This window comes from Ranitomeya variabilis, chromosome 1 (assembly GCF_051348905.1).
Source record: "Ranitomeya variabilis isolate aRanVar5 chromosome 1, aRanVar5.hap1, whole genome shotgun sequence".
In the NCBI taxonomy this organism is placed as follows: Eukaryota; Metazoa; Chordata; class Amphibia; order Anura; family Dendrobatidae; genus Ranitomeya; species Ranitomeya variabilis.
This window is the reverse complement of record NC_135232.1, coordinates 639,546,607-639,562,278: the sequence shown is the minus strand read 5'-3', so window position 1 is coordinate 639,562,278 and position 15,672 is coordinate 639,546,607. Positions and strand designations below refer to the sequence as shown.

The 15,672-nt window shown below is 45.6% G+C and overlaps 1 protein-coding gene across 2 annotated transcripts in view; it reads right to left on the bottom strand.

The window, feature by feature from the left end:
• AKAP6 (A-kinase anchoring protein 6) overlaps window positions 1–15,672 on the bottom strand; it is a 633,848-nt gene that overhangs the window by 12,314 nt on the left and 605,862 nt on the right. For both annotated transcript variants that reach the window (XM_077261103.1, XM_077261107.1), the window contains exons 12-13: window positions 3,738–3,950; window positions 124–2,925 (exon numbers count right to left, since the gene is read on the bottom strand). In XM_077261103.1, the coding sequence (XP_077117218.1) occupies window positions 124–2,925; window positions 3,738–3,950 (3,015 nt within the window). The remainder of the gene's footprint in view (window positions 1–123; window positions 2,926–3,737; window positions 3,951–15,672) is intronic.

The following is a 15,672-nucleotide window of genomic DNA, read 5'->3' as shown; positions in this document are numbered from 1 at the left end:
GCAATATGATTTATATCCATTTTTTATTAGTAGTAAAACATACCATTGGGTCAGTGTAGTTTAGAAATATAACATCTAAAGTGATACGTAGCAGATATAGTGTGCATACATGGATATACCTACCTTTTGGTGCCCTGTGCCGAGGCTTGCACCACCTGTTGCCATTGTCCTTTGATCTCTGACCCTTTTGTGCAGTATAGGGAGGCTTGAGACTGCAGACTTTACTGAACTTTTGGCTTTAGGCTCAAAACGGACTTCTTTAGTGGAAGGCAGTTTCTTGTAAGGAACATTGTTGTTAGCTCCTTTTGCAGCAGCAGTTGAGTTATCCTGAAATTTCCGGACAGAAACTCTATTGACCGATTGTTGCCCTGATATTGTGGGTCTGTTCTGAGAGCTCCCAACAGCAGTATCTTTTACCGTCAAAGCTTTTAATATTGGCTGTGTCAGCTCTGAAGAACCTTTAAGATCAAAAGACTCATCACTTGTCTGTTCTTTTATGCTTTCATCTGGACATGCCTCAAACATTCTTTCTATTTGATCTTCTGTGGATCCTGCTGCGGACATAGGTGGTGTTGCAGCCCTTGCTGATCCACTAAGCTCTCCACAATCACTGTCATGAGAAGAAAGAGATAAGTAAGAGTAGAAGTCACCTCTTTCAAGTTGTTTGCGAGAATGTTCCAACACTTTTTTCCTTATTTGCGCTCCAGTCCCTTGTTTCTGACCATCTTCTGGAGATGTTCCATGAAGTGCATTAGATGTCATATCCAGAATTTCCTTTACAAAATCTTGTACAGAACAATCTGGACTGCTAGACCTTTCATGTGTAGCGCTATGACAAGAACAAGACCCCTCATCTGCTGACCCAGGAACAACTGCAGGAGCTGGATCTTTTTCAAGCTGCAATAAACTGTTATCAAGCATATCTACATCAGCAACTGAATCACTTGTAACCCGCAAGTTGCTCTTCCCTTTAGAAGAAGGTCCTAGTTCACGTGGCTTGTGGAAAGCCAATGCAGGCATGCTTGGAGGATGAAGTTTTTCTGTTTTGGTAATTGATATTGATGGGTATGGACCAGATTTTATTTTTTTTTCAGGGAAGATTCTTTTGGTCAAGGTGTCCTTCATGGTAATTTCCCTATTATTTAAATTTCCATTTTCCATGTCATCTACCAGTTGATTTGAGTTTAGTAACATCTCTTCGTCACCTACTTTTTCCAAAGCTTTCTTAGTACTTTTAACATTTCCATTGCTCTCTTTCTGTCTTTGCATAGAAAATGGCAAACCCTTCTCAGATTTATGTGTCCCAGACATGTCTTGTACCAGTCTGTTTATTTTTCTTCTCTCTCCTGGAAGGAAAAATGAAGGCCTAATCCAGGCTTGCAACTCCCTTCTAATAAAATCAGATCCTAAGGGCAAACCAGTGCCATCTCCACCATCATCTTCACTTCCCAAACTAGAGTTTGGTTCCTCAAGTTCCTCTTCCTCCTCTTCTTCAGTTAACGTGAGTGTGGAACTAGACAACAAATCACTATCATCTTCTTCATCAGTGCAGGCCGAGGTACATGATACATTAACAATCATACTCAGATTGGCTTCACTTTCCTCTCCTCCCAGAGAACGACTCAAGTGTTTGCGGAAAGAAGCATTGGAATTGAGCAACCCTAGTCGGCCTTTTAGCATAAGCATATCTTCAGATCTTAGTGACAGTTCCTCACTACTACTCAGTTCTGTCAACTCGGAGCCAACATCTTCATTACATGATGATTCTTTATCTTGTGGGGACTGCAGACCAGTAAGTGATGCCTTTCGAGAACCACTCCTTAGAGTTATGTCATCAGAAAGACTACGCTTCATTTTTTGCTCCAACGGGCATTCTATGTCTTCCAATCTTTTTAGTAGGTCCAAGGTACGCTTACTTAATTCTTCTCCTGGCTCACTTCCTGGGGTAATATCGGCTGAACCTTGCTGACTAAAAAGGTCTTCATTGCTCTTATATGAGGCTGGCCAGCTCTCAAGAGACACACTACGCCTGAGAACTGCAGATTCTAGAACTTCACCAGCTCCTGAAAGAGATTCCAGTGAGGATGAATTAGGTGGAGTGTTTTCTGGACTTAGAATTTCAATAAGATCCTCAACTGTATCTTCTGGACTGTGGTCCTCTGAGCTAGCTGTAAGCATTGTTCTGTTTGCACCAATCTGTCCTGGAATTATTTGGAGACAAAAGCTAGGTATTAGCCTCTGAGTCTTTTCCAGCATCACAAATTTGTGTTTATCAGCTTGTAATTGTGAAGAATCAATAATTGTGAGCTGACTTTGTGGCTTTGTTCTGTAATACTGGGTATGTCCAATTTCTTTATCCTCAACTTGCCCCACATCCACATTCTGAACTAAGTACCCTTGTGGTATTTCTCCATCAAGTGATAAACATCCTTCTGAATTGGCAGCAGTCACACCTTCTCCACTTGCAATTCCACTCTCGCTCTCAGAAAGTCCACAGGAATCTTTCTGATGTTTTTTTCGATGAAAATGAGGGGTTTCAGAAGATCCATGAGCCAAGTCTGGCAAAGATAAAAATGGAAATCCTTGAAGAAGAGAAAGAGGGAGAGGTGCTACGGTGCTAGATTTCTTTGACGATTCTTTAGGTGAAGGATTTATATTTGTTCTGAAAATCTCTATGTCATGCACACTGTAGACTTGATACACAGCAGGAGGTTGGAGAGGACTTTGCTGTTGAACTTGATCTGAAACACCTGGTTCTGTGCATTGTCTTCCACCTGATAGAAATGTCTCTGCTTTTATCTGCTCTCCATCCCGATCGCCATCTATGGCCTCAGTTATGATGTCAGTCTCATCCCATTCCAAAGCTTCCTCACCAGGAGCACTACTTAAATCAGCCCAATCAGGGTCCACCAATAGATCCATTTCCTAAAATATCAGAGTTACACAGTTAATATAATGTTTATTATTACACAGAAGTCATGTGTACCTATTTCCATAGGAAAAAGACAACTTATTTTGCAATAAACCATACATTTAGAAGTAAGATAGATATGCTTGCAGATATCTTAGCTCTCTGAGAGTTTCTGCATCATTTGTGTTTACAGATGTGTGTAAGTCCAAAACCATGGCGACACATTAGGTATACGTCAGATCTGTTGGCGCAGTGGTTAGCACAGCAGCCTTGCAGCGCTGGAGTCCTGGGTTCTAATCCCACCCAGGACAACATCTGCAAAGAGTTTGTATGTTCTCTCCGTGTTTGCGTGGGTTTCCTCCGGGTACTCCGGTTTCCTCCCACATTCCAAAGATAGGGAATTTAGATTGTGAGCCCCATCGGGGACAGTGATGATAATGTGTGCAAACTGTAAAGCGCTGCGGAATATGTTAGCGCTATTTTAGGAACAGTAAAAATTGCTCTTAAGGTCTTTGTACAGTTTAAATGCACAAAATATACAATATTCATGCACAGAATGTAAGACAAGGATCAATTATACAATGGAAATATAGCTAGATACCAAATCTTAGCCATGTATCTGTATTCTATACAATAAAAGGTCATATATGAAATGTGCAAATTAGAAATGTATTAATGGTTTCTTACATCTATCGTGATTAAATATGATATTAAGGGAGGCAAATTCCTATATTACTAGCAGCTGTACGCTGCTATGAATGAATTGCCTACTGCAATATGATGCTTGCTGCGAAGTAAAAAAAAAAATCATAATTTCTCATCTCACCTGCTCTTCCCCTAAGTCCCTCAGAAGGCGCCTTTGCCATTGTGTGCTCTGCATCACAATTGCTTCCCATCTCCTCTCCAAATTGACACTAAGAAGCTGCAGGTTGGGGGCATCATGTTGTGGAATCTGGTCCTGGAGGTTTAGAAGATGATGACATAAACGCAGGATGGATGACACACCGCGTCTCCGCAGCCTGAGCTCAGAGCAAAGAGTCTATAGGAAAAAGAACAGATGCATAATGTAAATGGTGGGCCATTCATATGGATGTACCTAAATAAAATGGGAATGGTTGATGATATCAAATTACTGTTTGTGGCACATTAGTATATGGGAGGGGGAAAACTTTTCAAGATGGATGGTGACCATGGTGGCCATTTTGAAGTTGGCCATTTTGGATCCAACTTTATTTTTTTCAATGGGAAGAGGGTCATGTGACACATCAAACTTATTGAGAATTTCACAAGAAAAACAATGGTGTGCTTGGTTTTAATGCAACTTTATTCTTTAATGAGTTATTTTACAAGTTTATGACCGCTTATATAATTGTCACGGGGAAACTAGGTGAGCGAGAGCTAAATACCCGGGCCCCTGCAGTTTCCCTCAGACTAGGGAAATCCTGACTGACCCTCTACCTGGAGTTTACACTGATGGTGTGCATGTCCAGGCCTCGAACCTCACCCTAACTCCTGTAATAACCCTAGGCTGATACCTCCGCCCTCCACCCAGTGAAGAGGTAACATTCCAATACCCACAGATAGAACAGACAAGGATAAAGGAAAATATACACCACGCCGCAGTCACAAAGGAATACACTATAAATGTGCAGGGCAAAATAAATACAAATATAGGAAGGAGTAAATAAGACAGAGGAAAATACACCACCAGCAACGAATCTCCAAACCAGCTCTCCACTCCAGACCAAGATAACAACGCACAAGAGAGAAGCTATAATCGGCGACGCCCAATGAACAGGAGAACTATTTAAAGGCCATGGGAATGGCCCAGCTTCCAATCCGAGGATCAGGCAAATTAACCCCGGAACAGCTAGACAAAATCTAGCAGACGCCAATGAGCAAATAGTGGTCAACAGCGGAATTACCGCTGTCTGTCGGACGACCTAGTCTGAACAGCGTCCGACATGACAGTACCCCGCCTTCTACGAGGGACCCCAGGGCCCTCACGGCTTATAGGACCCGGCTTGTCTGGATGCCGACGATGAAAAAACCTGACCAGCCGATTCGCATGAATGTCCGAGGCTGGTACCCAGGACCTCTCCTCAGGCCCATAACCACGCCAGTGTACCAAGTACTGTAAAGTGCGACGCACTACACAAGAGTCAACCACCTTGGAGACTTCAAACTCCAAATTACCATCCACCAAGACTGGAGGTGGCATAGGCACCGCGTCCACAGAACCCACCACCTTCTTTAGAAGAGACCTGTGGAACACGTTGTGTATCTTATACACCGTAGGGAGCTCCAATCGGTACGCTACTGGGTTAATGACGGCGGTGACCCTAAATGGACCAATAAACCGTGGACCCAATTTAAGGGACGGTATTTTGAGTCTTATGTTTTTTGTGGATAACCACACCCAGTCATCCACACTCAGGTCCCGACCTGGCACATGCCTACTGTCAGCCACACGCTTGTACCTAGCACCCACACTCAACAGGCGCTGCTTAACTCTCCTCCAGACTGATGACAATTGTGTCCCCAACTGGTCCTCCTCCAGAACGGCGGAAGAGCCCCTCTGACTCAAGGTACAAAATTGAGGATGTAGCCCGTAAACACAAAAAAATGGAGACTCCCCAGACGACTCCTGGCGGTGATTATTGATGGCAAACTCAGCCAAAGGAAGAAAGGTAGACCACTCCTCCTGGTTATCAGAGACAAAACAGCGTAAGTACTGTTCCAAATTTTGGTTCATACGCTCAGTCTGACCATTTGACTGAGGATGAAACGCCGAAGAATGAGATAACTTGATCCCCAAACGTGCGCAAAATGCTCTCCAAAATTTTGCCACAAACTGAGACCCCCTATCAGACACGATGTCAGATGGAACCCCATGAAGTCTGACCACCTCCTGCACAAATACCTGAGCCAGAGTCTTAGCGTTAGGCAACGAAGGCAAAGACACAAAGTGCAACATTTTAGAAAACCGATCAACAATCACCAAGATGACCGTGTTCCCAGCTGATGAGGGCAAATCAGTGATGAAATCCATGGAGATTTCCGTCCAAGGCTTACTAGGTACCTCAAGAGGAAGTAGTGTGCCAACAGGACGGGAGCGAGGCGTCTTAGCCCTAGCGCACGTGGTACAAGCTGACACGTATGAGACCACGTCCTGTCGGATCTTGGGCCACCAAAACCGACGTGACACCAAATCCAAGGTACCTCTAACCCCTGGGTGGCCAGCCAGGACAGCATCATGATGCTCCGCCAAAACCTTTAGGCGGAGATGAAGCAGTACAAAAGATTTGTAGACGGGAAGCTCAGATGGTACCTCCTCCTGAGCCTCGGCAATCTCAGCTTCAACCTCGGTAGTGAGAGCCGAAACCACAACACCCTTTTGGAGGATGGGTACTGGATCCTCCCGAGGTTCTCCCCCCGGAAAACACCTGGAAAGAGCATCCGCCTTAGTGTTTTTAGACCCCGGTCTGTAGGTGACCACAAAATTGAACCGCGTGAAAAACAATGCCCAGCGAGCCTGCCTGGGGACAGACGCTTGGCTGACTCCAAATACAGCAAATTCTTATGATCGGTAATAACAGTAACCTGATGTACCGACCCCTCCAAGAAGTGTCACCATTCCTCAAAGGCCAACTTAATTGCCAACAACTCCCTGTTGCCGATATCGTAGTTACGTTCGGCGGGCGACAGTTTCTTGGAGAAATAGGCGCACGGACGTAAACCACTCAAAGATGAGCCTTGAGATAGTACTGCCCCCACACCAACCTCAGATGCATCGACTTCCACAACAAAGGGTTTAGATACATCTGGCTGCACACGAATGGGGGCTGAAACAAAACTGTTCTTAAGAAATTCAAATGCGCGCACAGCAGCCTCAGGCCAAACGGAGAAATTGGTACCCTTTTTAGTCATGTCAGTTAGCGGTTTATGTTGTGAAATTGGATTTTGGGCTCCCCCGGTGGCCACTGGTGGAATTGAACTGGTGTGCATCATCCTCTCTGTTCACCTGTTTCCATCAGGATGTGGGAGTCGCTATTTAGCCTTGCTCCTCTGTCACTTCCATGCCGGTCAACATTGTAATCAGAAGCCTTTCTGTGCATGTTCCTGCTGCTAGACAACTCCCAGCTAAGTTGGACTTAGTCCTTGTTTGTTTTTGCATTTTGTTCCAGTTCACAGCTGTAGTTTCGTTTCTGTGTCTGGAAAGCTCTTGTGATCTGAAATTGCCACTCTGATGTTATGAGTTAATACTAGAGTCTTAAAGTAATTTCAGGATGGTATTTTGATAGGGTTTTCAGCTGACCATGAAAGTGCCCTTTCTGTCTTCCTGCTATCTAGTAAGCGGACCTCAATTTTGCTAAACCTATTTTCATACTACGTTTGTCATTTCATCTAAAATCACCGCCAATATTTGTGGGGGCCTCTGTCTGCCTTTCGGGGAAATTTCTCTAGAGGTGAGCCAGGACTATATTTTCCTCTGCCAGGATTAGTTAGTCCTCCGGCCGGCGCTGGGCGTCTAGGGATAAAACGCAGGCTACGCTACCCGGCTACTGTTAGTTGTGCGGCAGGTTTAGTTCATGGTCAGTTTAGTTTCCATCCTTCCAAGAGCTAGTTCGTATGTTTGCTGGGCTATGTTCTCTTGCCATTGAGAACCATAACAGTTTGACCGGCCCAAAAGGGTTAAATTAATTGACAGAGAAAGGAGAGAAAAGAGAAGTCTGCTGAAGATTTTTTTTTTTTTTTTCTCAGTTCTGAGTGTGCTTGTAATTGAATCTCTTGCAAGTCTGCCTATATTGCAGCCTTTCTCTCTCTCTCTCTCCTTCTAATCCTGGAATGGCTCTGTGTTCACCTGTTTAACATGGATATTCAGAGTTTAGCTGCAGGTTTGAATAATCTCACCACGAAAGTTCAAAACTTACAAGATTTTGTTGTTCATGTTCCTATATCTGAACCTAGAATTCCTTTGCCTGAATTTTTCTCGGGGAATAGATCTTGCTTTCAAAATTTCAAAAATAATTGCAAGTTGTTTTTGTCCCTGAAATCTCGCTCTGCTGGAGATCCTGCTCAGCAGGTCAGGATTGTGATTTCTTTGCTCCGGGGCGACCCTCAGGATTGGACTTTTGCGTTGGCTCCAGGGGATCCTGCGTTGCTCAATGTGGATGCGTTTTTTCTGGCCTTGGGGTTGCTTTATGAGGAACCTCAGTTAGAACTTCAGGCGGAAAAGGCCTTGATGTCCCTATCTCAGGGGCAAGACGAAGCTGAAATATACTGCCAGAAATTCCGTAAATGGGCTGTGCTTACTCAGTGGAATGAGTGCGCCCTGGCGGCGAATTTCAGAGAGGGTCTCTCTGATGCCATTAAGGATGTTATGGTGGGGTTCCCTGTGCCTGCGGGTCTGAATGAGTCCATGACAATGGCTATCCAGATCGATAGGCGTCTGCGGGAGCGCAAACCTGTGCACCATTTGGCGGTGTCTACTGAGAAGACGCCAGAGAATATGCAATGTGATAGAGTTCTGTCCAGAAGTGAACGGCAGAATTTTAGACGAAAAAATGGTTTGTGCTTCTATTGCGGTGATTCAACTCATGTTATATCAGCATGCTCTAAGCGTACTAAGAAGCTTGATAAGTCTGTTTCAATTGGCACTTTACAGTCTAAGTTTATTCTATCTGTGACCCTGATTTGTTCTTTACCATCTATTACCACGGATGCCTATGTCGACTCTGGTGCCGCTTTGAGTCTTATGGATTGGTCCTTTGCCAAACGCTGTGGGTATGATTTGGAGCCTCTTGAAACTCCTATACCCCTGAAGGGGATTGACTCCACCCCATTGGCTAGCAATAAACCACAATACTGGACACAAGTAACTATGCGGATTAATCCGGATCATCAGGAGATTATTCGCTTTCTTGTGCTGTATAACCTACATGATGTGTTGGTGCTTGGATTGCCATGGCTGCAATCTCATAACCCAGTCCTTGACTGGAAAGCTATGTCTGTGTTAAGCTGGGGATGTAAGGGGACGCATGGTGACGTACCTGTGGTTTCCATTTTATCATCTATTCCCTCTGAGATTCCTGAATTCTTGACTGAATATCGTGACGTTTTTGAAGAACCTAAGCTTGGTTCATTACCTCCGCACCGGGAGTGCGATTGTGCCATAGATTTGATTCCGGGTAGTAAATACCCTAAGGGTCGTTTATTTAATCTGTCTGTGCCTGAACATGCTGCTATGCGAGAATATATAAAGGAGTCCTTGGAAAAGGGACATATTCGTCCTTCGTCATCTCCCTTAGGAGCCGGTTTTTTCTTTGTGGCTAAGAAAGATGGCTCTTTGAGGCCGTGCATTGATTATCGGCTTTTGAATAAAATCACGGTTAAATATCAATATCCGTTGCCACTGCTGACTGATTTGTTTGCTCGCATAAAGGGGGCCAAGTGGTTCTCTAAGATAGATCTTCGTGGGGCGTATAATTTGGTGCGAATTAAGCAGGGGGATGAGTGGAAAACCGCATTTAATACGCCCGAGGGCCACTTTGAGTATTTGGTGATGCCTTTTGGTCTTTCAAATGCCCCTTCAGTCTTTCAGTCCTTTATGCATGACATTTTCCGTGATTATTTGGATAAATTTATGATTGTGTATCTGGATGATATTTTGATTTTTTCGGATGACTTGGACTCTCATGTCCAGCAGGTCAGGAGGGTTTTTCAGGTTTTGCGGTCTAATTCCTTGTGTGTGAAGGGTTCTAAGTGCGTTTTTGGGGTTCAAAAGATTTCCTTTTTGGGATATATTTTTTCCCCCTCTTCCATCGAGATGGATCCTGTCAAGGTTCAGACTATTTGTGATTGGACGCAACCCTCTTCTCTTAAGAGTCTTCAGAAATTTTTGGGCTTTGCTAACTTTTATCGTCGATTTATTGCTGGTTTTTCTGATGTTGTTAAACCATTGACTGATTTGACTAAGAAGGGTGCTGATGTTGCTGATTGGTCCCCTGCTGCTGTGGAGGCCTTTCGGGAGCTTAAGCGCCGCTTTTCTTCCGCCCCTGTGTTGCGTCAGCCTGATGTTGCTCTTCCTTTTCAGGTTGAGGTCGACGCTTCTGAAATCGGAGCTGGGGCGGTTTTGTCGCAGAGAAGTTCCGATTGCTCCGTGATGAGACCTTGTGCTTTTTTCTCGCGTAAATTTTCGCCCGCCGAGCGGAATTATGATGTTGGGAATCGGGAGCTTTTGGCCATGAAGTGGGCTTTTGAGGAGTGGCGTCATTGGCTTGAGGGGGCTAGACATCAGGTGGTGGTATTGACTGACCACAAAAATCTAATTTATCTTGAGTCCGCCAGACGCCTGAATCCTAGACAGGCGCGCTGGTCGTTGTTTTTCTCTCGGTTTAATTTTGTGGTGTCCTACCTGCCGGGTTCTAAGAATGTTAAGGCGGATGCCCTTTCTAGGAGTTTTGAGCCTGACTCCCCTGGTAATTCTGAACCTACAGGTATCCTTAAGGATGGAGTGATATTGTCTGCCGTTTCTCCAGACCTGCGGCGGGCCTTGCAGGAGTTTCAGGCGGATAGACCTGATCGTTGCCCACCTGGTAGACTGTTTGTTCCTGATGATTGGACCAGTAAAGTCATTTCTGAGGTTCATTCTTCTGCGTTGGCAGGTCATCCTGGAATCTTTGGTACCAGGGATTTGGTGGCAAGGTCCTTCTGGTGGCCTTCCCTGTCTCGAGATGTGCGAGGCTTCGTGCAGTCTTGTGACGTTTGTGCTCGGGCCAAGCCTTGTTGTTCTCGGGCTAGTGGATTGTTGTTGCCCTTGCCTATCCCGAAGAGGCCCTGGACGCACATCTCGATGGATTTTATTTCGGATCTTCCTGTTTCTCAGAAGATGTCTGTCATTTGGGTGGTGTGTGATCGTTTCTCTAAGATGGTCCATTTGGTTCCCCTGCCTAAGTTGCCTTCTTCTTCCGAGTTGGTTCCTCTGTTTTTTCAAAATGTGGTCCGTTTGCATGGTATTCCGGAGAATATCGTTTCTGACAGAGGTACCCAATTCGTGTCTAGATTTTGGCGAGCATTCTGTGCTAGGATGGGCATAGATTTGTCTTTTTCGTCTGCTTTCCATCCTCAGACTAATGGCCAGACCGAGCGGACGAATCAGACCTTGGAGACATATTTGAGGTGTTTTGTGTCTGCAGATCAGGATGATTGGGTTGCTTTTTTGCCTTTAGCGGAGTTTACCCTCAATAATCGGGCCAGTTCTGCCACCTTGGTGTCTCCCTTTTTCTGTAATTCGGGGTTTCATCCTCGATTTTCTTCTGGTCAGGTGGAATCTTCGGATTGTCCTGGAGTGGATGCTGTGGTGGAGAGGTTGCATCAGATTTGGGGGCAGGTAGTGGACAATTTGAAGTTGTCCCAGGAGAAGACTCAGCTTTTTGCCAACCGCCGGCGTCGGGTTGGTCCTCGGCTTTGTGTTGGGGACTTGGTGTGGTTGTCTTCTCGTTTTGTCCCTATGAGGGTTTCTTCTCCCAAGTTTAAGCCTCGGTTCATCGGCCCGTACAAAATATTGGAGATTCTTAACCCTGTGTCCTTCCGTTTGGACCTCCCTGCATCTTTTTCTATTCATAATGTTTTTCATCGGTCATTATTGCGCAGGTATGAGGTACCGGTTGTGCCTTCCGTTGAGCCTCCTGCTCCGGTGTTGGTTGAGGGCGAGTTGGAGTACGTTGTGGAAAGAATCTTGGACTCCCGTGTTTCCAGACGGAAACTCCAGTATCTGGTCAAATGGAAGGGATACGGTCAGGAGGATAATTCTTGGGTGACTGCCTCTGATGTTCATGCCTCCGATTTGGTCCGTGCCTTTCATAGGGCTCATCCTGATCGCCCTGGTGGTTCTGGTGAGGGTTCGGTGCCCCCTCCTTGAGGGGGGGGTACTGTTGTGAAATTGGATTTTGGGCTCCCCCGGTGGCCACTGGTGGAATTGAACTGGTGTGCATCATCCTCTCTGTTCACCTGTTTCCATCAGGATGTGGGAGTCGCTATTTAGCCTTGCTCCTCTGTCACTTCCATGCCGGTCAACATTGTAATCAGAAGCCTTTCTGTGCATGTTCCTGCTGCTAGACAACTCCCAGCGAAGTTGGACTTAGTCCTTGTTTGTTTTTGCATTTTGTTCCAGTTCACAGCTGTAGTTTCGTTTCTGTGTCTGGAAAGCTCTTGTGATCTGAAATTGCCACTCTGATGTTATGAGTTAATACTAGAGTCTTAAAGTAATTTCAGGATGGTATTTTGATAGGGTTTTCAGCTGACCATGAAAGTGCCCTTTCTGTCTTCCTGCTATCTAGTAAGCGGACCTCAATTTTGCTAAACCTATTTTCATACTACGTTTGTCATTTCATCTAAAATCACCGCCAATATTTGTGGGGGCCTCTGTCTGCCTTTCGGGGAAATTTCTCTAGAGGTGAGCCAGGACTATATTTTCCTCTGCCAGGATTAGTTAGTCCTCCGGCCGGCGCTGGGCGTCTAGGGATAAAACGCAGGCTACGCTACCCGGCTACTGTTAGTTGTGCGGCAGGTTTAGTTCATGGTCAGTTTAGTTTCCATCCTTCCAAGAGCTAGTTCGTATGTTTGCTGGGCTATGTTCTCTTGCCATTGAGAACCATAACAGGTTTAGCAATGATGGAAAAATCCTTGATAAATTTCCAATAGTAGTTAGAAAACCCAAGCAACCGCTGAAGTGCTTTCAGGTTATCAGGACGTTCCCAATGCAACACCACCTGCACCTTAGCGGCGTCCATTTTAAACCCAGAAGCAGACACAATATAACCCAAGAAAGGCAACTCTTGAACAGAAAATACACATTTCTCAAGTTTAGCATACAGCTTATTCTCTCTGAGAAGCTGTAACACCTGCCTGACATGATCTAAATGAGCATCACGGTCGCAAGAATATATGAGAATGTCATCTAGATACACGATAACGAATTTCCCAAAAACATGCGAGAACACATCATTGATGAAATGTTGGAACACTGCAGGTGCGTTAGTCAACCCAAACGGCATCACCAAATTTTCAAAATGACCCTCAGGGGTATTAAAAGCCATCTTCCACTCATCACCTTGACGGACTCTTATGAGGTTGTACGCCCCCCTGAGGTCAAGCTTGGTAAACCACTTAGCACCTGCCACCTGGTTGAACAAATCTGGTATCAGAGGCATAGGGTATGGATCACAAACCGTAATCTGGTTCAACTCCCTGAAATCCAAATACGGGAGTAATCCGCCATCTTTCTTCTTCACGAAGAAGAACCCTGCTGCCACCGGCGAAGATGACTGCCTGATGTGCCCTTTGCTCAAGCTTTCAGCAATGTAATCTTTTAACGCTTGTCTCTCCGGACCGAAGATGTTAAACATCCTTGCTTTAGGCAATTTGGCCCCTGGTTTAAACCTGATAGAACAGTCATAAGGACGATGTGGCGGCAACTCTGAACAACCCTTCTCAGAGAACACATCCACAAAATCCAGAAGTGACTCCGGAACGCTTGAAGTCACCGCAGCCACACATGTGGCCAGGCAATTCTCCTGGCAGAACTCGCTCCGCCGAATTATGTCCTGAGTTTTCCAGTCAATTACCGGGTTGTGCATAGACAACCAAGGAAAACCCAAAACCACCTGAGCAGGAAGATTCCTGAGCACCTTACATGTAACCCGCTCGGAATGTAGAACTCCTATGTGGAGTTTCACCTCAGCCACAAATTCAGTTATCTCCCCCTGAGAGAGAGGAGCAGCATTGCTGGTGACCACGCGGATAGGATGAGACAGTTTTTAAATCCTAAAACCTGCTGTGCGCGCAAACTCCTCATCAATGAGATTTGTGGCTGAACCACTATCCACAAAAACAGTAATTGGCAGCTCACTGCCAGCAATAAAAACCTTATCAGGGAGCATGCATTGAGAAACCACCATGGAGGATATACATAAGCTCAGATTGGACTCCTCCACACCCTCTGAGCCTAGCAGTTTTCCACCGTTGCGTTTTTGTTAGACAGCAGAGGACAGATGTTAATAAAATGACCAGTTTTACCACAGTAAAAACAGGCTCCCTGCTTCCTGAGCTCAGGAGCTTGACGCTTGACATGTGACACCCCTGCGATTTGCATAGGTTCCGTGGGCTCACCAGCAGCAACCTCACGTGAACCTAAACCTTCTCCCACAGGCGGCGTCTCATGCTCCCCCTGACGCAAACGACGATCTATGCGGACAACCAGACTCATGGCGGAATCTAGAGACGCAGGAAGGGCTTTTTTAACCCTTCCAGAAATCCCATGTATAAACTGACTCCGCAATGCTGGATCATTCCATTGTGTATCGATCGCCCAGCGACGAAATTCAGAACAGTAATCCTCTGCAACTCGCTCCCCCTGGCGAACAGTGCGTAGCTTAGATTCTGCTAGAGCTATTCTGTCAGGTTCATCGTAGACTGTCCCAAGAGAAGAAAAAAAACTCTCCACAGAGTCAAATGCAACAGAATCAGATGGCAAAGAAAACGCCCACGCTTGGGGATCCCCGCTTAACAAAGACAACACCAGACCCACCTGCTGAGCCTCATTACCCGAGGAGATCGGGCGCATGCGGAAATATAGTTTGCAAGCTTCACAAAAAGAAACAAATTTACTGCGTTCCCCAGTAAATCTTTCAGGCAAAGGAACTTTAGGCTCAGCAACTCTTCCTGTCGCTCCAGCCTGCACATTAGCTACTGCTAGTACCTGTTGCTGCACTGCCCCCCTCAACTCAGTGACCTGTAGGGACAGCACCTCCAACTGGCGGGTTATGGAAGTCAGGGGATCCATGACAAGACAAAAAAAAAGAAACCCCTTTGTTTTTTTTTGTTGTTGGGCCGATTATAATGTCACGGGGAAACTAGGTGAGCGAGAGCTAAATACCCGGGCCCCTGCAGTTTCCCTCAGACTAGGGAAATCCTGACTGACCCTCTACCTGGAGTTTACACTGATGGTGTGCATGTCCAGGCCTCGAACCTCACCCTAACTCCTGTAATAACCCTAGGCTGATACCTCCGCCCTCCACCCAGTGAAGAGGTAATATTCCAATACCCACAGATAGAACAGACAAGGATAAAGGAAAATAAACACCACGCCGCAGTCACAAAGGAATACACTATAAATGTGCAGGGCAAAATAAATACAAATATAGGAAGGAGTAAATAAGACAGAGGAAAATACACCACCAGCAACGAATCTCCAAACCAGCTCTCCACTCCAGACCGAGATAACAACGCACAAGAGAGAAGCTATAATCGGTGACGCCCAATGAACAGGAGAACTATTTAAAGGCCATGGGAATGGCCCAGCTTCGAATCCGAGGATCAGGCAAATTAACCCCGGAACAGCTAGTCAAAATCTAGCAGACGCCAATGAGCAAATAGTGGTCAACAGCGGAATTACCGCTGTCTGTCGGACGACCTAGTCTGAACAGCATCCGACATGACAATAATATGTTCAAAGTGCTGCCCATTGTATTGGATTGCCAATGCAATCCTCTTCTCCCACTCTTACCACACTGATAGCAACACCGCAGAAGAAATGCTAGCACAGGCTTCCAGTATCAGTTGTTTCAGATGCTGCACATCTTGTATCTTCACAGCATAGACAATTGCCTTCAGATGACAAAAAGATAAAAGTCTAAGGGGGTCAGATTGGGAGACCTTGGTGGCCATTCAACTGGCCCACGATGACCAATCCACTTTTC